The sequence below is a fragment of the Leucopleurus acutus genome (genome assembly GCF_964270905.1).
Source record: "Leucopleurus acutus genome assembly, chromosome: 2".
NCBI classification, from domain to species: Eukaryota; Metazoa; Chordata; class Mammalia; order Artiodactyla; family Delphinidae; genus Leucopleurus; species Leucopleurus acutus.
This window is the reverse complement of record NC_139143.1, coordinates 105,406,837-105,434,484: the sequence shown is the minus strand read 5'-3', so window position 1 is coordinate 105,434,484 and position 27,648 is coordinate 105,406,837. Positions and strand designations below refer to the sequence as shown.

The 27,648-nt window shown below is 34.2% G+C and overlaps 1 protein-coding gene across 2 annotated transcripts in view; it reads left to right on the top strand.

The window, feature by feature from the left end:
- AGL (amylo-alpha-1,6-glucosidase and 4-alpha-glucanotransferase) overlaps window positions 1-24,251 on the top strand; it is a 79,046-nt gene extending 54,795 nt beyond the window's left edge. For both annotated transcript variants that reach the window (XM_082833793.1, XM_082833792.1), the window contains 7 exons: window positions 7,849-7,984; window positions 9,331-9,443; window positions 10,298-10,509; window positions 11,708-11,805; window positions 13,495-13,582; window positions 13,692-13,825; window positions 21,772-24,251. In XM_082833793.1, coding sequence (XP_082689919.1) covers window positions 7,849-7,984; window positions 9,331-9,443; window positions 10,298-10,509; window positions 11,708-11,805; window positions 13,495-13,582; window positions 13,692-13,825; window positions 21,772-21,889 — 899 coding nt within the window. In that variant the 3' untranslated portion in view covers window positions 21,890-24,251. The remainder of the gene's footprint in view (window positions 1-7,848; window positions 7,985-9,330; window positions 9,444-10,297; window positions 10,510-11,707; window positions 11,806-13,494; window positions 13,583-13,691; window positions 13,826-21,771) is intronic.
- Window positions 24,252-27,648: the final 3,397 nt, after the last annotated feature.

Here is a 27,648-nt window from a genome sequence, read left to right as displayed (position 1 = left end):
TTTGTTTTTTTTGGAGGGAGTTGGTTTTTTTTAAGGAATTTATTTATTTTTGGCTGTGTTGGGCCTTCATTGCTGCACACGGGCTTTCTCTAGTTGCAGTGAGCAGGAGCTACTCTTCTTTGTGGTGCATGGGCTTCTCATTGCAGTGGCTTCTCTTGTTGCGGAGCATAGGCTCTAGGCGCGTGGGCTTCAGTAGTTGTGGTCCGCGGGCTCAGTAGTTTGTGTCTCGTGGGCTCTAGAGCACAGGCTCAGTAGTTGTGGTGCACAGGCTTCATTGCTCCACGGTATGTGGGATCTTCCTGGAGCAGGGCTCAAACCCGTGTCCCCTGCACTAGCAGGTGAATTCTTAACCACTGCACCACCAGGGAAGTCCTCACGTGTTTTTATTAGTTTCTCCCAAACATTATGTGACTTCTTCACATCAATACCTCACATATACTTCTGTAGTTTCTCCAGGGTTGATTGTGGGGAGGGAGCCAATAGCCTGGAATACTTTGCCAACTCATCAGAAAGTGCAAAAATAAATTTTCTACCCACTTTTTGCATTTGAAACAACCTATTCATTCATAGTCATTTTGACTTGTGTACCTTTTTGTATGTGTTCTTATGACTTTGTAGCTAAATCTCTGAGATTTACTCACTAAACATTGACTATCCAATTATTTAATATCAAATAAATTAAAAAGCTCTTTGCCTTTGTGTCATATATTTAATATCAAATAAACTGAAAAGCTCTTTGCTTTTGTGTATCACTTGACAAACATTTCCAGAAGCTAGTACCTCTATTCCTAGCTCATAATAGAGGAAATAGGAGGAGGTAAAAGTAGCTTGCCCAAGGACATACATCAACCATCCATTAATAAACATAGGGGGAAGCATTCAATCTCACCAGTACTCAAACAAATTCATGTTAAAGTAGATCACTGTATGTGTATATATATATATATATATATATATATATATATATATATATATATATATATATATACACCACATCTTCTTTATTCATTCATCTGTTGATGGACATTTAGGTTGTTTCCATGTCTTGGCTATTATAAATAGTGCTGCTGTGAACATTGTGGTGCATGTATCTTTTTGAATTAGAGTTTTTGTTTTTTCTGGATATATGTCCAAGAGTGGGGTTACTGGATCATATGGTAGTTCTATTCTTAGTTTTTTAAGGAACCTCCCTACTGAAGTGAGCCAGTGAACAGTTTTGAGCAGGAGTGATATGACCTAACTTAGATATTAAAAATATCACAGTGACTGCACCAACTTACATTCCCACCAACATTGTACAAGGGTACCCTTTTATCCACATCCTCTCCAACATTTTTTATTTGTAGGCTTTTTGATGATAGCCATTCTGACCGATATAAGGTGATACCTCATTGTGGTTTTATTTTCATTTCTCTATTAATAGCTGTGTTGAGCATCTTTTCATATGCCTATTAGCCATCTGTATATTTTCTTTGGAAAAATGTCTATTCAGGTCTTTTGCCTATTTTTTATTTATTATTTGGGTTTTTTTTAATATACTGTGTTATATGAGCTGTTTGTATATTTTGGATATTAACTGCTTATTGCTTGCATCATTTGCAAGTATTTTCTCCCATTCTGTAGGTTGTCTTTTTGTTTTGTTGATGGTTTCCTTTGATGTGAAAAAGCTTTTAAGTTTAATTAGGTCCCATTTGTTTATTTTTGCTTTTATTTCTTTTGCCTTAGGAAACAGATCCAGGAAAATATTGCTGTGATTTATGTTAAAGAGTGTTCTGCCTATGTTCTCTTTTAGTTTCAGGTCTTACATTTAGGTCTTTAAATCATTTTGAGTCCATTTTTGTACATGGTATGAATGAATGTTCTTATCTCATTGTTTTACATGTGTCTGTCCAGTTTTCTCAGCACAACTTATTGAAGAGGCTGTCTGTTCTCCTTTGTGTATTCTTGCCTCCTTTGTCATAGATTAATTGACCATAGCTGCATGGGTTTACTTCTGGGCTCTCTATTCTGTTCCATTGATCTATGTGTCTGTTTTTATGCCAATACTATGCTGTTATGATTACTGTAGCTTTGTAGTATAGTCTGAGGTCTGGGAGGGTTATACCTCCAGCTTTGTTCTTTTTCCTCAGGATTATTTTGGCAATTCAGGGTCTTTTGTGGTTCTGTATAAATTCTAGGATTATTTGTTCTAGTTCTGTGAAAAAAATGTCATGGGTATTTTGATAGGGATTTAAATCTGTAGATTGCTTTGGGTGGTATGGCCATTTTAATAATATTAATTCTTGCAATCTAATAGCACAGGATATCTTTCCATTTCTTGGAATCATCCTCAGTTTCCATCATCAATGTTTTATAGGTTTCAGAGTATAGGTCTTTAACCTCCTTGGTTTAGTTTATCCATAGGTTTTTGTTTTGTTTGTTTTGTTTTGTTTTTTTACTTTCTCTTTCTGATATTTCATTATTAGTGTATAGAAGTGCAACAGATTTCTATTTATTGATCTTGTATCTTACAACCTTGCTGAATTTATTTATTAGTTCTAATAGTTTTGGGATGGAGACTTTAGGGTTTTCTATTTAGAATATCATGTCATCTGCAAATAGAGACAGTTTTACCTCTTCCCTCCCAATTTGGATACCTTTTATTTCTTTTTCTTGTCTGATTGCTGTGGCTAGGACTTCCAATACAGTGTTAAATAGAAGTGGCAAGAGTGAGCATCCTTGTCTTATTCCTGAATTTAGCAGGAAAGCTTTCAGCTTTTCACCATTGAGTATTTTTGTTGGCTGTGGGTTTGTAGTAAGTGGCCTTTATTATGTTGAGATATGTTCCCTCTATACCTATTTTGATGAGAGTTTTTATCATGAATGAATGTTGAATTTGGTCAAATGCTTTTTCTGCATCTATTTATTTCTTTTTATTTATTTATTTTTGGCTGTATTTGGGTCTTTGTGGCTGTGCAAGGGCTTTCTCTAGTTGCGGCGAGCCGGGGCTACTCTTCGTTGTGGTGCGCGGGCTTCTCATTTTGGTGGCTTCTCTTGTTGCGGAGCACGGGCTCTAGACACAAGGCTTCAGTAGTTGTGGCATGCAGGCTGAGTAGTTGTGGCTTGCGGACTCTAGAGCACAGGCTCAGTAGTTGTGGTGCACGTGCTTAGTTGCTTCACGGCATGTGGGATCTTCCTGGATCAGGGCTCAAACCCGTGTTCCCTGCATTGGCAGGTGGATTCCTAACCACTGCACCACCAGGGAAGCCCTCTGCATCTATTTAGATGATCATGTGGGTTTTTTTCCTTTCCTTTTGTTAATGTGGTGTAACACATTGATTGATTTGCCCATGTTGAACTATCCTTGTGACCCTGGAATGAATCCAGCTTGATCATGGTATATGATCCTTTTTATGTATTATTGGATTCAGTTGGCTAATATTTTGTTGAGAATTTTTTCATCTATATTCATCAAAGATAGTGGCCTGTAATTTTCTTTTTTGTAGTGTTTTTGTCTGGTTTTGGTATCAGGGTGACAGTGGCCTAGTAGAATGAATTTGGGAGTGTTCCCTCCTTTCAGTTTTTTGGAATAGATTCAGAAGGATAGGTATAAGGTCTTATTTATATGTTTGGTAGGATTCCCCTGTGAAGCTTTCCACTCCTGGAATTTTGTTGGCTGGGAGTTTTTAAATTACAGATTCAATTTCACTTCTAGCAATCAGCCTGTTCAAATTGTCTGTTTCTTCTTGACTCAGTCTTGGCAGGCTGTATATTTCTAGAAATTTGTCCATTTCTTCTAGGCTATCCAATTTGTTGGCATATAACTATTCATAGTATTCTCTTATGAATTTTTGTATCTCTGTGATAGCATATATTATTTCTCCTCTTTCATTTCTTATTTTGTTTGTTTGGATCCTCTCTATTTTTTCTTGATGAGCCTGACTAAAGGTTTATTAATTTTTGACAAAGTAACCTAGGTTGTAGGTTTTTCCCTTTCAGGACTGTAAATATATCATGCCACTCCCTTCTGGCCTGCAAAGTTTCTTCAGAGAAATCAGCTGATAATCTTACAGGAGTTCCCTTGTATATGACTCTGTTTTTGTCTTGCTGCCTTTGAATTCTCTTTATCTCTAACTTTTGCCATTTTAATTATGATATGTCTTAGTGTGAGCCTGTTTGGGTTCATCTTGTTTGGGACCCTCTGTGTTCCTGTACCTGGATATCTGTTTCCTTCTTTGGGTTTGGGAAGTTTTCAGCCATAATTTCTTCAAATACATTTTTGATCCCCTTCTCTTTTCTCCTTCTGGAACCCCTATATATTGACACATTTTATATTAGCCCATAGATCTCATATGTTACTTTTTTTTCCCATTTGTCTTTTTGTCTACTGTTCTAATTGGATGATTTCCATTATTCTATCTTCCAGATCATGTATGCATTCTTCTGTGTCATTTAGTCTGTTATTCATTGCTTCTCAAGTGTTTTCTCTCTCAGAAATTGAATTATCTCTTCTTTATCAGGTCGTCCTTATAGTTCCTTGTTAAAATGATCCCATGCTTAGATCAATTCTCTTTCTTAATTCAGTTAGCATTTTCATTACTACTAACTTTTTGAACTCACTGGTAGGCTGATTATCTCTGTTTCATTATTTATTTTTTCAGGGGCTTTCTCTTGCCCTTTCAGTTGGGAGTTCTTTACCACTTCATTTTGCTTAACTTTCTCTGTCTCTATGAATTTAGGTGAAACAGTTATTATCATGGTCTTGAAAGTGTGTTTTTATGTGAGGGCATCCCTGTGTGGACTACATGTGCCAAATATCTTTAGTGTGAGGGCTGGATTTGATGTGGACACAAGCCATGCCTTTCCTCAGGGTGTACTGGCCACTATCACCTTGATATGGGGTGTAGCTGGTTTTGTAGGAGCTGGAGCCTACACAGGGTGTGAGGTGGGATTTCTTCTCTGCTCAGTGGCAGTCACTGCCCTTTCAGGGTCAGGGTCTGCTCCCAAGTTTCTGGAGCAGGTGTCCTGAAGGTCAGGCTCAAGTTGGCTCTGTTTCCTTTAAGTGTGTATTTTTCCTTCTCCCCACACTGGGGCCTTTGCCCCAGAGGTGGGGGGGGGGTGCTACAATAAGTGGGGCTCATACACTTGCAGAGGTCCAGTGTGCTGCCTGTGTAGGCATCCACTCAGACACAGTCCAAGGTCACATTTTTTTTCCCCTGTTGTAGTTGTCCCAGATCTAGTGCAAGGTTATGGCCTGGAGTAGGCAGGGCTGAAGCATTCACTCAGCTGGCACTGGGATTCATGGCATTGTGGTTGTGGGAATTGAAGCAGCTTCACTCCTGTCAGAAATCCGGGCTGCTTCTCTGGCACTGTTTGAGTAAGTGCCAACAATGGCCACTGCCACCCTACCTGGACCACAATCCAGGGCCCCAGACTGCCTTCTGTGTCCCTGCATGGAGTCTTTTCCCAGGACCTGGCTGCCATAAATCCAGTGCCAAGCTGTGGCATGGAGTGAGTGGGGCCATGGTGTTTACTCAGCTCAGATTGGGGAGCACAAGGAGGCAATAGCCACTAGGATAGACCTCTCTCTTCACCCTGTCTTATGGAAAGCCAGCACCCACATACTCCTCACAAGTGGAATCTGGGCTTCTCAAGCCATTCTGTCTGTCCCAGGAGTTCTCCAAACAGCCAAGGGAGCTTGTCTACTCCATATAGGACCCTAGAACTTGGACACCCAGTCTGTGGCTCTACCCACTCACTTCCCAGGGTGAGTGTCTGCCCATGTGATCTCCCTTTTCCCTTATTCCCCTCCCAGGGACACAGGTTCCAACCCAATGCCTTTCTTTTCATCCTACTTGATTACATGGGAATAATTTTTTCAGCCTTGGTTGTGAAGGAGTTCTTCTGCCAGGTTCCAGTTAGTTTTCCATGAGAATTTTTCCAAATGTATATATATTTTTGATGTGTTTTGGGAAGAGGGGTGATTTCTACATCCTCTTACTCTGCCATCTTGATCCCCCATTGAAGGGAATCTTTTTCTTCTTTCTCAAAGTTGTTTTGGCTCTTTGGGGTCTTTTATGTTTCCATGCAAATTTTAGAAATAGTTCTGTGAAAAATGTCATTGTTATTTTGATAGGGATTGCATTGAATCTGTAATTTGCCTTGATAGTATGGTCATTTTAACAATTTAATTCTTCCATTCCATGAGCACTGTATATTTTCCATTAGTTTGTATCATCTTAGATTCCTTTTATCAATGTCTTATAGTTTTCCAAGTACAGGTCTTTTACCTCCTTGGTTAGATGTAGTCCTAGGTGTTTTAGTCTTTTTGATGCAGTTGTAAATGAGATTTTTTTTCTTAATTTCTGTTTCGGATAGTTCATTATCAGTATATAGAAACACAACAGATTTCTGTATGTGAATTTTGTATCCTGCAACTTTACCAAATTCATTGATGAACGCTAGTCATCTTTTGATGGTGTCTTTAGGATTTTCTGTATATTGTATCATGTCATCTGCAAACAGTGACAGTTTTACTTATTCCCTTCCAATTTGGATTCCTTTTATTTCTTTTTCTTGTCTGATTGCTGTGGCTTCCAATACTTCCAATACTATGCTGAACAAAAGCAGTGAGAGTGGGCATCCTTGTCTTGTTCCTGAATTTAGCAGGAAAGCTTTTAACTTTTCACCATTGAGTATGATGTTAGCTGTGGACTTTTCATATATGGCCTTTATCTTGTTGAGGTACATTCCCTCTATACACACTTTGCTGAGAGTTTTTAATCATAAATGGATGTTGAATTCTGTCAAAAGCTTTTTCTGCATCTGTGGAGATGATCATATGATTTTTATTCTTTAATTTTTTAATGCGATGTATAGATACCACATTGATTAATCTATGAATATTGAACCATCCTTGCATCCCAGGATGAATCCCACTTGATCATGGTATATGCTTTTTCAAGTTGAATTTGGTTTGTTAATATTTTGTTGAGGATTTTTGCATCTGTGTTCATCATCTCTGAGTTATTTAAATTTTTAATTTTAATTATGAAATATCTCAACATACAAATAACGATGTAAATTATGCTTTGAACCTAGAACTGAAATTAGACAGATATTAACAATTGGCCAGATTTTCTTCAGATCGTTCTCTTTTGTTTTGAAAAGAAATAAAACACCGCAGATACCGCTAAAGTTTCATCTCTATCTCTTCCCTCACTCTCTAGAATTAACAACCATCCTATAATCAGGATTTACTATTTCCATGTATATTTTTGTATTTTGTGTGTTTATGTGTGTTTGAGTATGTGTAAATTATGTATGATATATATTATGTAGCATATATTCAGTATATCATAGTATATACTGTATAATGTATATATATTATGTATTTTATGTTTTCTAATTTTATACAAATATTATCATATTAGACATAGCCATATAGACATACATGGTTATATGTGTTAGTATTATCTATATTTTAAATTTTACAGAAAAGGCATCTTATTATGCATATCTTTTGCAACTTATTTACTCAGTCATTCTGATTTATCCATTTTGCTTTATGTAGTTCATTAATCTTAAATGGTATAGAGTTTCCCATTATATAACTAGACTAGGGTTTTTCTGTTCCTCTTCTCAGCAGTTTTATTTTCTTGCTAACACAAGCAGTGTTGCAATGTATATTCTTGTATGTGTCTCCATGTTCACATAGGTAAGCATTTCTCAAGAGTGTATGTCTAGAAACGAAATTATTATGTGGTAGAATATGCACATCTTCAACTTTTAAGGTATTACCAGATTACTCTCTAGAGTAGTTGTCCTAATTTATTATATTTTTATAAATGTTTTATTTTTCTTTTTTAGGTTTTAATATAACTGCAGGGGTTGATGAAGAAACAGGATTTGTTTATGGAGGAAATCGCTTAAATTGTGGTACATGGATGGATAAAATGGGAGAAAGTGACAGAGCTAGAAACAAAGGAATCCCAGCCACTCCAAGGTAATGTTTATTTTTAGTGCTTATATAGTTATATCATTTGTAAAACCACATACTTGTGGAATCTTCTGTTCTATTAACCATGAAATCTTCATGTTAAATCAGTCAAAATCTTCCTTCCTTTCCCCTACTTCCCCTTCCATGCACTCCTTTCTCTCCCCTAATATACACATACACAATCCTCTTGATATAAGTCATCAAGTAAAGCTATCTGTTCTCTTCTGGACGTTCTCATGGGTTGACTACCTGCAGGCACCTCAAAGGAAAGTTTTATGACTTATTATCCCCATAGTTAAGACATTTCTTTATAACATGAAGTGTTTTCTTTGTAAGTATTTCATTATTATTATCTTTTGTAAATATAGAAAACGACCAGTTGTCCTGTCTTTTATGAAATCCTTTCACTTTCTGAACATTTTCCCCTTAATTTTTAAATCTTTTATCCCATCATTTCTTTTTATGATTTCAAGTTCTTACTACAATATCAAGTCTGAGAAACTATTTTCTTATTCCAAATTTTATCTTCAATCAGAATTGTCAAAAAAAATTATTGAATAGTAGTTGTCATTACATGTTTTACAAATTCTTTTAAAAACCTGTTTATTTTGGTGAGTTATTAGATCTTATAATTCCCTTTCATTTTCCTTAAAAATGAGCTTTCAAATTATGATGTTTACCTTCCCTGGCTTTCTTCAATTCAATATCCCGTATTTTCTACCTTTTTCACTGGAACTCTATCTCAGTATTCTCTGACTCCTACTTCTGCCTTTTTCCAGCAGCTATCTCCTTTTACTCCATAATCTCTATTCTACTTCATAGAATTTTTTTAAAATACATTAAGTTGGTAAGCAATGGCAAAGTAATAAGAGGAATGATTTCTTTTTTTTTAAATTGGAGTATAGTTGCTTTATACTGCTGTGTCAGTTTCTACTGTATAGCAAAGTGAATCACAATTTCTTATATATGCAGTGCACATTCCTATAAAGTGAGGATTTTTTTATAGACAGTCATTTTTATAATGTGTTAGTTATATAATTCTTCAAAGCTGTTTTTTGAATGCCCTTTCTTAAAAAAAATATTTATTTATTTATTTATTTGGTTGCACCGGGTCTTAGTTGCAGCTCGCCAGCTCCTTAGTTGCGGAACGCGGGCTCCTTAGCTGTAGTATGCGAATTCTGATTCATTGCAGCATGCATGTAGGATCTAGTTCCCTGACCAGGGATTGAACCCGGGCCCCCTGCATTGGGCGTGGGGTCTTTCCACTGCACCACCAGAGAAGTCCCTGAATGCTCTTTAGGTAGTGCTTAATTTACTCATTGTCACAGAGTAAAATTTATTTTTAATTTTAGAGATGGGTCTGCTGTGGAAATTGTGGGCCTGAGTAAATCTGCCGTTCGTTGGTTGCTGGAATTATCCCAAAAAAATATTTTTCCTTATCATGAGGTTACAGTAAAAAGACATGGTAAGCTGTTTCTTTTGTTTACAAAGAAACTCCAAATGTACTGTCTATATTCTTAACCTGCGTAATCATCATGTGACTCAATGAACTAGTATTAGAAAACCCTTAAGATTAAGGGGAAAGACAAACCATTAATTTACTAGTATGAAAACTGTAACAAACCTGATTACTAACCATATTTTTATAGCAACTTTGAACTGAGATATGAAGAGCATCATACTTATTTTTTTTCCTCAGTATGACTGTGAGCAAGTCAAGTTTTGGTGAACAATTATGAAATCTTTACATCTCTTTTTCTAGAGCAGTGCTGTCCAATAGAAATATAATTTAAGTCACATACATATTTAAAATTTTCTAGTACCTACATTTTAAAAAAGTTAAAAGAGACAGGTAAAATTAATTATGATTATATTTTTTATTAACTCAATATATACCAAATATTATTTCAACATGTAATCAATATGAAATTATTCATGAACTATTTTACATTCTTTTGGGGAGTACTATGTCTTTGAAATGCAGTATATATATAAATATATATATATATAATACAGTATATACTTCTGGCACCTCTCAATTCAAACTAGCCTCCTTTCAAGTGCTCAGTAAAGATAATTTTATCAAATGTAAGAGTGATCCAAACAAAGACAAATGATCTGGGATCATTTGTTAGAGTCTAATCCTTTTTTGGTAATACAGTGAAAGATAATTTTTAATTTCTGGGTAGTGTTCTTCAAAAAGCCCTGACAGTTTTAAAAAGTGGATAATTTATTGACTAAATATTACTCTTTAGCTGTAACTAAATGTATGGGTTTCTTTGAATGCCTAAAACTACCAAGTCTTTTGTAATGTTTCAGGAAAAGTTGTGAGAGTCTCATATGATGAATGGAACAGAAAAATACAAGATAACTTTGAAAAGTTATTTTATGTGTCAGAAGACCCTTCCGATGTCAATGAAAAGCATTCTAATCTGGTGCATAAACGTGGCATATACAAAGATAGTTATGGAGCTTCAAGCCCTTGGTGTGACTACCAGCTCAGGCCTAATTTTACCATAGCAATGGTTGTGGTAAGTGATTTGTTCTGTTCTTTCCAAATTTCAAAAATGTTATGATAGGGTTTATTTAGTTCTTTATTCCCATTTGTTTTCAAATTCATTGAATTGCTAAAAAGTGCATTGTTTACCAGCTAGTTTTATATGGTCTTTTCTGATGAATAAAGCCTTATGCATATCACCGTTAACCTATAACATTTGGTGTCAAAAAATAGAAAATAATGGATGATGACTAATGAAGTTCTTCTCAATAACACACATAGAAAATGATGATATTTGTACAGCACGCTGGCCCAAATGGATTAGGTCGCTGCCAGATCCAGCTGCTTCAGTTAGCCCCAGGCCCTACCCAGCTGTCTTGAAAGCAGAGGGCATCTGTATTTCAGCACACCTGTGCCATGACCAGTGCCTCAGCACACTAGTTGGAAACATCTGGACTAATGAACTAATATGGGTAGCTTCAATTCACATTCCATTTTCTTTGTTGTATTGCACTAATGAGTTCTGTCTAGCCAAGAATTCTAGACTCTCCTTATTTTCTCTATACCTAGTCTAAAAATACAGTAAAATAGAGAAGGTATGTGTTCTTCTATGCCCGCCTAGATGTTGCCACTTTGTCAAAAAGAGTATTAAATGTAGTATTATTAATTATAGTAGAATAAAAAATACTAAGGTACATAATTGTAGCTTTGATTCAGTTTGCATTTGATTTCATTTAACATTTAAAATTAATGCAGATTCTTAGTCACCAATGCTTTCTCTCCTTCTCTACATCACAAGTAAATTTACTCATACTATTGGAGTGCAAATCCTTCTGTATTATATTATGACCCTAAAAGCAAAAAATGAGTTCCAGATGAACTTAAAGGAAGCTATTGTAAATCTTCTAAAGAATGAATTATATGGGTTTAAATGTGTTCTGCCTTCACTGTAGCTGTGACAGCTTCATTCTGGAGCTAGTATACTTTCTTAAGTGACACAAGGAAACAATCACCTCAAACAGCTTTCCTAACCTCTAAGGCCAAGATCAGCACTTCCAAGTTGGCCTGATAGGATTACGTCAGATTAGGCATCTGCACTTGATTTCTGACCGGCACTGTATTTTTAAAGTTTTCGTTATTTTCCAAGTTTATAGTCTATTTTCCAAAGTGGGTGGACACTAATTCTTCTGTGATCTTAAAAAGTTTGTATATTTGTTTTTAACACTCATTAGGCCCCTGAGCTCTTTACTACAGAAAAAGCATGGAAAGCTTTGGAGATTGCAGGAGACAAATTGCTTGGTCCTCTTGGCATGAAAACTTTGGATCCAGAGTAAGTTAGAGTATAAGTATTAAGAATGTTGTGGATATTTTGTTTGTTTTTGTTTTTGTTTTTTTGCGGTACGCGGACCTCTCACTGTTGTGGCCTCTGCTGTCGCGGAGCATAGGCTCCTGACGCGCAGGCTCAGCGGCCATGGCTCACGGGCCCAGCCGCTCCGCGGCATGTGGGATCTTCCCGGACCAGGGCACGAACCCGTGTCCCCTGCAGCGGCAGGCGGACTCTCAACCACTGTGCCACCAGGGAAGCCCCATGTTGTGGATATTTTATTGCATCAAGCCATAATTTTTTTGCTTATCAATAAAATCTCTAAAATTGCATTCAAACTGAATTTTTAAAAATCCGTTTTGTATCTTTATTAAACATCAGTGTTCAAAATGCCTTTGGCTTGTCCTATATTCAATAATCAGTAAAAGAATTTTAATTTTATAAACTAATATGTCATGAATATTTTCTAATGCCTGTTTTTTCTGACTGTAAAAGTCATACATGATTATCATTAACATTGGAAATATAGATGTATTGTCTCCTCAGAGACAACCTTGATTTTCTAAATTGTTGCTCGTAGTAGTTCCTTCCATATTTCTAAATGGTATGTGTTTGCACCTGTTTCTTGATTCTTTTAAATATTAGACATTATTTGCTTACTGCTTGCGATGACAGATGAGGATTTAACTCTGTCCTTACCTTGCCACAAACCCTATCCATCCTAAGTAATTACACCACTATTTTTACTGAAACCAATAATTTTGTTTTTATAATTATATGTTTATCTCATTTTGCATTTCTTCTCTTTTTCAATTTTTTTTGAGTTTCTAATGACCTTTCTGTTTTTCTTCTACTTTTTTGCTTTAAAGCTTGATACCCATCATCAATTTGCTTTCTCTTTCATGTATGAGAGATCCTCATTTTTGTAGTACCTTTACCTTTGTAGATTTTTCCTGACTTATTATGTACTCATTTCAGTCTTGAGATGCAAAATTTTATATATGTGTACTTATCTGCATTCTAAAGTATTCTCAATATTTTCAGAGGTGTTAAGAACCTCTGGTCAAAACTAAAACCCACAGTAAAAGCTTACTCATTGCAAGTTCTATCTATCTCACTAAAAGAAAAAAAAAAAGTAATAATTTAATTAAACAGAGTGTAGATAACTGTCTTGTATTAAATGTTGCAGTGTTTGTAACTTTAATTTGTAAGTATGTGTAAATTGTGTGCATTTAGTTGCTATTTATAATCTAATAATGTACCAAGTTTACTTAATTTTAAAATAACTTCATGGAGAAGTTTAAAAAACAAACTTTCCAATATATAATAATTAATAAAACCTTATCTTTAATGTTTACTAATTCAAATTATTCTGTGTATATTTTAATTGTTATAAGTATATTAGAGGCCTAGTGAAATAATTAAATTCAACCAATATTTAGTGCCTCCTTGAAGGCAAGATATCTGAATATTTTATATTTTTTGTATTAGGCAGTAAGTGTTTCTTAATCATTCCCTAACACATTCTGAATTCAGTATATACTAATTTAAGGTTAAATGGATGATGAGCTTTAGTCTAGAGATTGGAAAACAAAATAATTTGATTAGTTCTTACCTTTGCTATTAGGAAATTTTTCTAATGCTTTCTGTGTAATGCCTGATCTTTTTTTAACCTAAATTTCAATTATTTTGCAGTGATATGGTTTACTGTGGAACTTATGACAATGCCTTAGACAACGACAACTACAGCCTTGCTAAAGGTTTCAATTATCACCAAGGACCTGTAAGAATTTAATTTTTCTTCTTTGAGTTTTCAATTAAAGTTATTTTTCAAATAATTTTTGATATCCACAGCTCTTTTTTTTCCTTCACTTTTAAATTATCTTTTTCAGGAGTGGCTGTGGCCTGTTGGGTATTTTCTTCGTGCAAAATTATATTTTTCCAAATTGATGGGTCCCGAAATTACTTCAAAGACTATATTTTTGGTTAAAAATGTTCTTTCTCGACATTATGTTCATCTTGAGAGGTAAGTCGTCAGGGCATGTAATTTTCAAAATTAATGTTTAGGGGATTCCCTGGTTGTGCAGTGGTTGAGGGTCCGCCTGCCGATGCAGGGGACGCGGGTTCGTGCCCCGGTCCGGGAGGATCCCACATGCCGCGGAGCGGCTGGGCCCGTGAGCCATGGCCGCTGGGCCTGCGCATCCAGGGCCTGTGCTCCGCAATGGGGGAGGCCACAACAGTGAGAGGCCCGTGTACCGCAAAAAAAAAAAAATTAATGTTTAGTCTATTTATTAGCTAGTAAATGGCATTTCCTTAGAATTCATTTCAGTATATTCTATGTGAAATTTGAAAGCTTTACTCTTTAACACAAGTTCTATGTAATTTTCACCTTCTTTTAATTATTTTAGGTTGTTATTTAATTTAAAGACTTGATATTGCATGATTTATACATGTGGTGGAATAGTCTCTGGTTTTTAAAATTTAGCTGATATTTTTGGGTATGGTTAGCACAAGATAAATACAAAAACTAAAAGTCTCAGGCTGGGCCTTTTGAGTTAACTGATTTAAAGATATATCAATAAATAATCTTCAGAAATGATTTCATTATAATTAAAATATCAGTGTTGGTGTTTTGACTATTTCAAACCCATTTGTCACCTCCTTTGTCCTAATTATTAGCAGATAAATAGTATCAGAGTTATGTGTCTTTATAAGATGATATAACTCAGTCAAAAGGTATCTTAATTTCACAAGTTCTAGATTAAACCTAGATATATGTACATCTTATTGCTCAGAATAATTATGCATAAACATGCATAAACAACATAGTTTTATCTCCTCTATTATAAGAACATGAGGGACTTCCATCTAGCAACATGAATGTTGTCAAAATTTTTCTTTTTATTTAAAGTTTATTTTCATTAGCTTAAGTATAGTCACAGAAACCGTAATCCTGTCACACTTCTGCCTCATCTAGAGATTAATTCTGAAGTCTGTGTGATGTGAACATTCTTATATTCCATCCTTTACTGGCCAAAGTATTTCTCAATATTTGCATTGCTTTTCTCTTTCTTCCTTTTTTTCCACGAGGAGTAAGAATATCTTGCACTGCAGAGATGATTCTTCTACTTTACCTATAATCACATACCTCCTACCTATTCCATGACCTTGTCAAATAGTTATCCATTCTTGGTATTCCACTTGATCCCTCCTTCCTAAGCTACAAAGATATCTGTCAGCCTATCCTAAAATAAAGTCCCTTCATGCTGTTCCTGCCTCAAGCCTTGTTTTATCATTCTGTTCTCTTTTCAGTACATTTTCTATACAATTAACCTCATTTATTTTTCTTTTCTGACACCCAGTCAGTCATCACCATGTACAATCTGGCTTTTGTTTTGCCCTCACCACTCTGGTGAAGCCACTCAAGAAGATCCTTTCTGGCTCCCAGATCCCATGGCTTCCTTTCAGTTCTCTTCTTTGACCTGGCTATAGTATTTGACATTGTTGCTTTCCTCTTTTTATGAAAAACATTATGCTAGCCACAGCATTAGGTTTCTCTTGTTAACCTAGTAATAGTAACAACTATAATAATAGCAAATAATATTTATTGAGTACTTACTATTTTCAGATATTGTTCTAAATGCATTCATATAACATTACTCATTTCATCCAAAAAACTATATAAAATAGCTACTACTATTATTATTATCCTATTATTGTTATTCACATCTCCACTTACTAGCTATGTGGCTGTGGGAAAGTTACTTAACTTCTCTGAGCCTCAGTTTCCTCATCTTAAATGGATGTGCTGGTATTGTTTTGAGGATTAATATATTAGTACATGTAACACGGACGAGATACTAACTCAAGATATGAGCTACTGTCTCTATTTTATAAATTAAGCTTAGAAAGTTAAGTAATTTATACAAAGTCAAATGGCAAGTAATTTGGTAGAGCTCTTACTGAACTCCAGGCAAGCTGACTTCACAGGCTGTGCTCTTAACCACTACACTATTGGCTCTATTTACTGTTTTTCTGGCTTTGCTTCCTGGCACCTAAATATGTTCATTCTCCAAAACTCTATCCTTGATCTTCCTTTCTTTTCTATCTGACTTGTCTTCTGTTATATTTCACCTAATTTCACATCTTCACTCTTCAGGTAATTTTTAACTTTCATAAACTCCACTTCTACTTTTTAGCTACCTGATAAACTTGTTACCTCGGATGGCCTTCTGCCATCACTCATTTTCTCTCACACGTTTTTTCTTCCTATAGTTCCCATCTTTGTTACAGTATTACCATTATTCATGCTCTGCAAGCTTAAACACCCCAGGTACTTTTAAATTTTACTTCATTACCTCTCCAGAACGTCCAGATAGTTGTCGAGACTTGATTATAGTTCTGTTCCTTCTAACAGCCCACCGTGTTCCTTTCTGTTGCCAATGCCTGATTTGTAACTCATAACCTTTTCTATGGACTAGGCAATAACCTCCATACTTCCACTCTCTTTTCTCCATTTTGGCATATTACCCCCAAACAAGATCAATCTTGTGGAAATATAACTCACAATTTTAATCTTATGTTTAAAAATCTTCAGTAACTCCCCACTGGCTACAGAATGAAATCCAAATTCTTTAATTCCCACAATTTTTTCTCAAACTACCTTTCCATTTTTATTTCTTGCTGTTTCCTGTAGCTACTTTTGATAGCATAATATGCTTTAACTATGAGCTTTGGATTCAGATTGAATTTCAAATTCTGTCCTTGCTGCTTATTTTTGCATGTGACTTTGAACAAGTTACTTAACCTCTCTGAAATAAATTTCTTCATCTATAAAATGAGAATAATATCTCATTACTTGCTGTCAAGACTAAATGAAAAGATAGATCAAAAATACTTGTCACCTGTGGGGAGGTGCACAGCCAGCACTGTCCCCACTAAGTCCTCAAGGCTTGTTCTCTTGGCTACATGAGGCTGGAAATGATGGAGTTCCGTGTCACTGCTTTCTACTGCTTTACCCTAATATGTAAAACTTTTTCCTCAATAAATGATAGAATAAGTAAAAAAAAAAAAAAAAAGGCACAATTCAAGAAATGGTTTCATCTAAAGTGCATTATTACTTTTTAAATTGTCTATAGAATCTGTAGTAATGTCAATATTCTCATTCTTGATATTGATAAGTTGTATTTTCTCTTTTTTTTTTTCCTGATCTGCCTGGCTAGAGGCTTATCGATTTTATTGGTCTTCTTAAAGAACCACCTTTTGATTTCATCGGTTGTCTTTTTGTATTGGTTTTCAGTTTCTATTTTATTGATTTCTACTCTACTTTTTATTATTCTCTTCTACTTACTTCAGGTTAATTTGTCTTTTTCTGTTTTTTCAAGGTGTAAGTTGAGGTCATTGATTTAAAGACCTTTCTTCTTTTCTAGTATAGGTACTAAGTGCTATAAATTTCCCACTATGTACTAAATTAGCAATACCCCAAAATTCTGATGTGTTGTGTTTTTTTTTTTAAATTCAGTTGAAACACTTTCTGTTTTCCCCTTTGGTTTCCCCTTTGACTCATGTGTTATTTAGAAAGGTGTTATTTAGTTTTCAAATATTTAGGAATTGTCCATAGATGTTTCTGTCACTGATTTCAAAATTAACTCTATTGTGGTCAAAGAATATATCTAATATGACTTATCTTTCTAAACTTATTGATACTTATTACATGATGCAGAATATGTTCTAACTAGGTCACTAAACTCTTTGCAAGTGAAAAACTGTGCCTCCTGCTGTCGTTGGGTAGAGTGTTCTTAAAATGTTGACTAGGTCAAGTTGGTTGGTAGTGTTATACAAAGTACTCACAGATTTTCTGTCTACTTGTTCTGTGAGTTACCTAGAGATGGGTATTGGCATTTTCTGCTACAATTATGGATGTGTCTATTTCTCCTTGGAGTTGTATGGGTTTCTGCTTCAGGTATTTTGAAGCCTTATTATTAGATGCATAAGTGTTTGGAATTATTATGTTCTCTTGATGAATTGACCCTTTTATCATTATGAAATGACTTTCTTTATCACTGGCAATATGCCTGTGCTCCAAAATCTTCTTTGTTTGATATTAATATAAGCACTCCAGATTTTTTGTGTGTGTGAATCTGTTTCTTTAATTGAAGTATAGTTGCTGTACAATATTATATGTTACAGGTGTACAATATAGTGATTCACAATTTTTAAAGGTTATACTCTATTTATAGTTATTATAACTCCAGATTTCTTTTGATTAGTTGTGAGAATGATATATATATTTCCATCTTTTTGCTTTTAACCTTTTTGTGTCTTTATATTCAAAGTAGGTTTCTTATACATAGAGCATATAATTGGGTCTTATTTATCTATGTAGCCTGATAATCTCTTCCTTTTAATTGGGATGATTAGACCATTTACATTTAATGTGATTATTTATATGGTTAAGTATAAATCTGTTTGCTTTCTGTTTATCCTGTCTGTTCTTTGTTAGCTTTTTCTTTTCTCCTGCTTCTTTTAGACTGATTATTTTATTTCCATTTTATCTCTTTTGTTGGCTGATTAGCTATTCTTATTTCAGTTTTTTGAATGTTTGCTTTAGGTGTATAGTATACATCTTTAACTTACCATAGTTTACTTTCAAGTGAAGATATAGCGCTTCAAGTGTACTATAAGAACCTTAAAATAGTATAGTTCCATTTCTTCCCTTCAGACCTGTATGCTATTATTGTCATCTATTTTGCTTTTACATATATTATAATGCCCATACTACATTGTTATATTTTTCTTTCAATCAGTTATCTTTTGAGGTTATTTAAATAATACAGAAAAAAAGTCTTATATAAATACATAGTTGCCAGTGTTCTTCATCTCTTTGTGAATATCCATATTTCCATCTGGTATCATTTTTTTCTGCCTAAGGACTTCCTCTATTATATCAGGTCTGCTCATGATGAATTCTTTAAGCTCTTGTATGTCAAAAAAGTATCTGCCTTCATTTTTTGAAAGGTGTCTTTGTTGTGTATAGAATTCAATGTTGACAAGTTTTTTTCTAGTACTTTAAAGTTGTTGCACTATTTTGACAAGAAATCTGCTGTCATCCTTATATCTAATTTGCCATTAATTTCATTCAGTGTATTTTTCATTTCATACATTGTAGTTTTAATCTCTTGAAGTTTGATTTGGGTCTTTTGTATATCTTCCATGTCTCTGCCTAATATTTTGAACATATGGAATACAGTTACAGTAACTATTTTAATGTCTTTGTTTGCTAATTGATTTCTGAGTTGGTTTCACTCGTGATATTCTCTTATTATGGTTAATATTATCCTATTCTTTGCCTATTAGTGTTTTATTGGATGCTAGATGTAAATTTTACTTTCTTGGATGTTGGATTTTTTTCTGTATTTCCATAAAAATATTCTTGAACTTTAGTTTGGAATGCAGTTAAATTATTTGGAAACAGCCTGATCTTTTCAGGACTTGATTTTAACTTTTTTTGGACCTAACCAGAACAGCATTTAGTTCAGGACTAATTAGTCTACACTAATGAGTCAACACTCATCTGAGTTCTCTATCCTATTTCCCTAAAATTACAAAGTTTTCAAATCTACCTGGTGGGAATAAGCACTGTTCCTGACCCTTTCTGAATGGCAGGTACTACTTCATCTAATACTTTTGGGTGGTTCTTTCCGCATCCTTGGTTAGTTTTCTCTTGTGTATTTGCTGATGATTATGCTGCGAATACTTGAGTGGGACCCTTTACATGTCTCCAGAGTTCTCTGTTTGTACAATTATCTCATCTCTAGTACTCCGACCTGAAAATTCTAGCTGTCTTGGTCTTTCTGGACTCTCAATTCCATCTCTTCAGCTCAAAGAGTCTGCCAGGATCCACCTGGGTTCCCCTCCCTTTGTCAAATCCTAGAAGCTCTCTCAAGACAGGAAGGTATAGTAATCATAGGACTCACTTCAATTTTTTTCTTATTTCTTAGGAATCATTCTTCTTTGTTGCTTAATATTCAGTGTCTTAAAAACTACTGCTTCGTATACTCTGCTGTCGCCACTACATGGACCCAGCTCACCCTGCTCTAGCTCTGATATCCCATGCTGGGGTGCCACAAGACATAGATGCCCTCTTCACCTTCCTTGGGCCTGACAACCCCATGTAGGCCACTCTTATGCATGGATGCTCTCCTTGCACCACTTGGGCTCTGGACTACCCCCACCCTTGCTGTGAACTCCTTCCTCATACCCCCTAGACTCTAACATTCTACTCAGTGCTACTCCTGCTACCCTTCTCTCCTTCCCTCCTCAACTGCAGTTACTGACCTTCTTGGTCCCACCTAATGACTTGAGGAATGAATTTTTCAGAAAGCAAGGGAAAGGGGACTTCTTTATACAAGTATGGGTATCTTCCACGTTCTTGTGTTCATATCCAATTATGAGCAGCATTTAATGGTTCTGTAAGTTTGTTTTGTATCTTAATTTTGATGCTATATTAGTTTGCTAGGACTGCTGTAATAAAGCACCACAGACTGAGTGGCTTAAACAACAGAAATGTATTGTCTTATGGTTTTGGAAGCCAGAAATCTGAAATCAAGGCATTTGCAGGACCATGTTCTGTCTGAAGGTACTAGGGAAGGATCTCTTTCAGCCCTCTCTCCTAGCTTCTGGCATTTCCTTGGCTTGTACAGCATAATTCCAGTCTTCTCATGGCATTCTCCTTGTGTTCATGTTTGTGTCCAAATTTCCTTATTTTGTAAGGACACCAATCATATTGGATTAGGGGCCCACCCTGATCCACCTTAACTAGTTACATCTGCAACAACCCTATATCCAAATAAATTCACATTCTGAGGTACTGAGGGTTAAGACCTCAACATGTGAATTTTGAGGGGGACACAATTTAGCCCATTATAGATACTCAGGAACCCAACTTCAGTAATCTGACATGTTACTCTGAAGTAGTTTGAACACTTGAAAATGAATACGTTTTCTATGTTTTCTATTTCTCTATGACAGTTTTTTGAAATATGGTACCTAGCTGATATTATTATTCAAAATATTGCCATATTTACCTAATTGAATCATTTTTTCATTTTTATTATGAAATATTTCATATCTTCAGAAAAGTATATGTAAGTTACAAAGCATAATAATGAAACAAAAAATGAACCAAAAAAATGAAACATTACAGAATTCTGTATTTTTTTAAATTTTCATTTCATATTTAAGGGATTACATTACATCAAAATGAAGAATAAATTTGATATGCTAATAATGCTGTGTTTTGATAGTGAGATCTGGAACAAGTCATTAACCTTCATAAACTTCTCTTACCGCCTCTATAAATAGGAATAGTTATGATACCTACCTTATAGAGTTGCTGTGAGCATTAAATGAGATAATGTATATAAAGCACTTAGTATTAGAACATAATAAATGCACAATAAATACTAACTGTATTATTATTCAGGATAATGAGAAATTAGTATGGAAATTTAGATTGTTTTTAATTGGCATTCTTTTCCTAGTCATAATCCAGTGTTTCTTCATCATTTCATATTCATTTTATAATTTTGTCAAGATCAAACATAATACAGTCACATAATTACAATTTGAGTCTCATAAACTTACTCCAAAAGAAATAAAATTAGGCCTGAGAGGATGTTTGTATCTATACTTATATATTGCTTGGGATGGTAGTTTCCTCTGTTTTTAATACATAAAGGGATTCCTTTGTAATTGAAAGTCTTAAATCCAAAAGATTGAATATCAAAGAATAATTTCAATCTAAATTCTTTATACATAAGCTTTAGGATATTCTGTTTTATTTTGTAGTAAATGAGTACATATTGTTTTCTAAAAGAGAAGACAAAATCACCCAGGTGTATTGCCTATTTTGTTAATCCAACAAGATATGTGTTTGATTATATGTCATAAAATGGCTTTTCTTTCTTTAAGATCCCCTTGGAAAGGACTTCCAGAACTGACCAACGAGAATGGCCAATACTGTCCTTTCAGCTGTGAAACACAAGCCTGGTCAATTGCTACTATTCTTGAAACTCTCTATGATTTATAGTTGACTCATGCATATGATTGCATTAAGTATGCAATCAATTTTATTGTTGAATGCAAAGTAATAATGTAATGTAAATGCTTTATCTGCACATGCTAAAGTCATTCTTAAAATCTCATTCATATAATACTGATGCCCGATTTAGGTAAGACTGTAAAGCATTAGTTTTTCTTTTTCTTTGTTTCTTTTTTTAAATAGGATGTTTGTCTTTTGAATTCAGGAAGTATTCTTCAAATGCCTAGAAAAATCAATAATTTGAAATCCAGAGTTTGAAAATGAAAAAATCATGTAATCTTCTATTTGTACATAAGTGAAAATGAAATATGAGAATGTAATAATGAAAGAAATGAAAAAGTATCTTTAAATGGTGGTATATATTTTCTTCAGTAACAATATATACCAAATAGGCTGTGGTTAATTAATACTTTTACTATGGTATTTCTAGCACCTTCCACACTGCATTCAATAGATACTAAATGAATGCTGAATCATAGAAGTGTCCACCTGCAATATATGTTCATAACCAGAGCACAGATGTTTATAATGTGCTTTTATTTTTTTCACTGATATATTAACATGTTTTTAATATAATGAATTTCAACAGTATATTTAACATAATTTACTTGTGCTAATGATGCATAGGATATATGAAAAAACCACAAAGCATTAGGAATTTATTTTCTAAAAACTGTTTTATAAAATTAGTCTTGAGTGCCAGTGTCCTTGAGATGGTTTACTTTTTCGTAACGCAAATTGTTGGCCATGTTTATGAGAACTTTAAAGACAAAAAATACTGTATTAGTTTTCTAAAACTTAATAACTATTTTTAGTTTGTGTGTAAAAGTGTATTATACTGGTTTCCTAGTAACCAAAATGTGTTGAAAAGTTTAACATTGAGAACAATCTTAACATAATATAAATAGAGATATGAATTCAGTAGTTATCTTGAATTCAGTATAATCATTTGAAAAGCTTTTCATGTTATTTTAACATACCTTAAATCTGGAAAAGTCATAAAGGAAAAAGGCTTTTAACATTTATATGATTTGACATTTTTTAATAGTACTTATTTTCTAGATGAATTTTTTTTTTACTGTCTGTTTTTGTCTCAAGAAGGCTCTTAAATTAGATCATTATACTTACAGTTGAAAGGAAATAGTTGCAAAAATCCATTTCATTTTTCAATTGTGTATTTATAGTTAAAATAATGGTGCAATAACACTTCTCAGCTAGAGGTCACATATCCAACCACCTTAACTCTGAAGAAGGAGTAAAAATAAAGAAGAAAAACAAGTAAGCTAAAACTTCTGAGTAGTAAAAATGTAAAAATGCTTCAGATACCAAATACCCATTCTCGACCCTCCTTTAGTTTTAACTAGCTTCGTTCCTAGTTTCCCAACCTAAAGCAGATTAAATCCTACAGATTTAACAACCATTGTGATAGTAATCTGACCACTGTCTATAAACACATTGATTTCCAAGTTTCCCTTCCTTCTTTATTGCTCAATGTATAACCTTCTCTAACCTGTGCAGTTAAAAAGAATGACCTTCCTTGAGAGGCAGAACCATTAGTCATCAAAGATTCACATAGTTCTGTTGTTCTAATTTAACTCCTATATTAAAAGTGGTAAGAAAAGTAACTGAAAACCAACATTAAATATGTTAAATATAAAAGCAAGAAGCAATGGCTGGCTGATGATTAAATGTGATAAATAAATAAGTAAATGAATATATTAACTCTAATAAATAAATAATTGTCAAACAAGTTGACAATTTTAAATACATAACCATATTGGGTTATCTATGGTAGGGCAAATATCCACCTCAGTAAATTTTTAGGATATCGTGTTGCAGTAGAAAATTAAGTGATTCATATTCCTTACTAGGAATATTAATGAAAGAACATTGTTAAAATCTGCATGGCCTATTTTAAAGTTTAAGAGGCATGTTACACATTACTTCATCAAAGGTTGTTAAAATAATAGTTTTAGACTTTAGAGGGATAAATGTTGACTAAAAAACATTTAAATAGAATACTTCATTCCTGAGTGATGTTGGACGAGGTACCATTATATTACATATTGAAAATGGTTCTGTGCCTTGGTTCTTAATTAATTCAAATCATTCTTACTTTTTAACTTGAGAAGTTTGCCAGTTTAACCAGTATGCTGTGATAATTTAATACATTTCAAAGATAATTGAGGAAACATGAGACCTGTCATCCTGTCTATGAGCATTATAACCTATGTGAACTGCAATGCATTTCTGATATGTCTTCAACTGCTCTATCTAGTAGGCAAATGTCATTTTTATGTCTGTGTGCCAAGAAAATAAAAATCTTTTCTAAAGGACTATATTTTGCATTTATTCCATTATTTACCAGTTAACTAATTTGTTGATGCTGACTACTACCATTTATTCAGGGCTTGCTTATTTTGGGTGCTTTATCTTTTTGCAGGATATGTGGGGACAAAGAGAGGAAGAAGAATTTTAGGCTGTTCGGTAATTTATTTAATTAGCTATGTTGAAATTAGAAGCAAAGTTAACTTTTGATGTACAAACTGATCTGTTAGCAGCTATACATTCCCCAGGTATTTCTTGAAATCTTTCACGCTACTGTGAATTGTTTGTTTACCTTTCTTTCGTGAGTATGAGTGAATGTGTCAAACTTGCCAAACTTATTTATATAGATCCTCAGTGTGCCAAAATAATAAACTCAAGTAAGTTGCTCAGTTTTGGGGTTTTTTCCCATTTGTATGAGATTTGAATTATTAAGTAATACTGATACTTTGTCATTTTGACACAATTTTTTCCTAATATATATTTCTTAATATATCTGGTATTGGTTGGAGGTTTTTTGTTTAACTTACAAAAGCTTTTCATTTTCCTTTGATCAAATTTTTTAGTGTTTATCTTTGTGAACTCCTCTATCTCTTCAAAATTTAATTGAAATTTTAATTGTCCAATAATTTAATAAACTTTTGTTTCTGTGTTATATTCTGGTTTTATATTTATCTATTTACAGCAGCATACAGTATGAGTTGAGACATTACTTAGCTTTTCTTTCAAAATTGTTATATCCAAATTCATGAACTGAATTTGATTTGTAGTGATTCCTTTTTTAAATTATTGAATTTTATGTAATAATAGGGTGTACTTCTGGGATGTGCCATTGAAGTTATCTGTGCCTGTTCATTCATTTAACTATTATAATTTTTGTTTTAATATTTGTTAGAGCTTTTCCTCACTGTCTTTCTCTCACTAATCCCCTACTCCTTTTTTAGAATCTTGTTTTATATACCTACCTATTTGTTCTCAAGTACTTTTCCATGTCCAAAAAGTGTTCTCTTACCATTTTTACTAAACTTATACTTAACACTGTAAGGTAATTTGATAGGAATTGACATTTACAGTATTTAATCTTCTAAGAACATAGAGTGTCTGCATTTATTCAATTTTTATTTTTTTAGATTGCTGAAATTCTTCCTAATGTTTGTTTTGCCAGTTAGAATAAAAAACTCAGATTTAACAAACATTTATGAGCCCCTACCATATAATGGGCAATTTTATATTGGAAGTATTATACCCATTTTATGTATGAGAACATTGCTATAGCATCTTGCCCTAAGTCACACGACTGATAAATTACTGGACCAAAACTCAATCCCTGATCTTCCTACCACAAATCCTTTTTCAAAGATGGTCAAGACTGAAGTCTTCTCGTTCACCTTCATGCTTCTTGCCACCATCCATCCACAGGTCAAGCTGTGGCTATTATTAGTTGCCCACATGATTATGGAAATCCTTAGATGCTGTTCTGCTTGGGTCTGTATATACTCCCTTAATATCCTGGTCAGATAATACATTTGACTCCCTGGTCAAAATGTATCTGCAGCAATCTGCCTTGATAGGATAACTGGTATATTACTGGCTCAATATTCAGACTCAAAATGCATGAGTTAGGTTACACAACTTGGGTAAATTTGCAAATATAAGTGTCTTATCAAAGTGAGACAGAGAAAATTCAAAGGCAGTAGGGAACATATTGGTCCATGAGAATTTTGGTCAAAGGAAGCAAGTTATATCTATAGAAGTTTACTAACAAATATGGTACTTAATTAGGCAAACACTCAATATATTTATTGTAACTGATATATTTTGAAAGTGCAAAACTGAGCGCTAAACCTCTTTTCTTATAATCATAACATAAGGAAATGCTCCAAAGATGATTCATCTTGACTCCCACATCACACTCAATGAATCTTAGGCTTCACTTTTACTTGCCTGGGCTCTCATCTATTCCCCACTTTATATTTGCATTCTTGTGTTGTCCTTAAACAAACATAATGATTGCTTAATTGATCACAACTTACACCATCCCTCATAGAACTGAGGAAAACCTTTCTTGAACACTGCTTATATCCCACCACTGATCAGATGACGTTTGGGATACTCTATAATTTGGCCCCAATCTCATTTCAGTTTTGTTACAATAACTTTTTGCTCTTTCCAAAGCTGATTACTTGCCACTCTGAGTCTTTGTTTTTTCAACTGTAAAAACAAGAATGATGGTAATACCTACCTTGCAGGGCAGTAAGAATTCATGAAGGCAACCCATAGTATGTTAGGATTAAGTTTGACTGCACATAACAGAGCCCATAACAGTGGTCTCTATGAGACAGAAGTCCAGAAGTGTGCAATCCAGGGCTGATATGCTGGTTCTGTGGTCATCAGGAACCAAGGCTAGTATCTAATGACAAAAAATATTCTATAATTTCTTATATATAATTTTCTTAATATGAATTCATTGTCTCCTAGATGTTGTGAACAAATGTACAATAACCTATTTACTTACTTTGATCAGTGGTTTCTCCAAATTCTTTTTCTTCTTGACTTCCCAAAGCCTTACCTTGAGGAGAAAAGAATTCAAGGTTTACATCTTTCAAATTAGTTGTAAATTTTATGGCTTGGTTAAAATAAGAACAAATTTTATAATTCATAATTTTATATTTACATTTTTTAATTCATAATTTTATACTTACATTAAAGTTTAAAGATGCAAAATAGCAATTATTGAAGTCTCTACTAATAAGGCAAGATGGAATTTTGTACAAATATTTGTTGTTTTCGGTTTGGGTGGTTCTCATCACTGGTGAAAGGGGAAAAAATGTATTTCAGCAGAAAAATAAATGAAATGGTTTGGAATAATTACCTAGAATGCAATTGTTTAATAGACTTAGAATTCCCTTGTTTCTGAGTGTCTTTAGAAAACATAAGCTTTTTTATTTAAAGCAACTTCAAAGCACTAACTCTAAGACCTAGAGTAGGGCTTCCCTGGTGGCGCAGTGGTTGAGAGTCCGCCTGCCAATGCAGGGGACACGGGTTTGTGCCCCGGTCCGGGAAGATCCCACATGCCGCGAAGCGGCTGGGCCTGTGAGCCATGACTGCTGAGCCTGCGCGTCCGGAGCCTGTGCTCCGCAACGGGAGAGGCCACAACAGTGAGAGGCCCGCGTACCGCAAAAAAAAAAAAAAGAAGAAAGACCTAGAGTAGCTTTCTATTAGAGCTTCACTTAACTTACTGGAATTCATCTCTGCTTACTCGGAAGTAAACAAATATGTTATTTTGAATGAAGGGGATCTTCATTTCTGTGTGTTTCTCATAATGTGATTGTTCCATTGGGTCAATGGATTCTAGTGATTAAAAGATGTCATGTGATTCTAATGTTTAAGAGATGCCATTTTCCACAAAACATAGTTCCCTA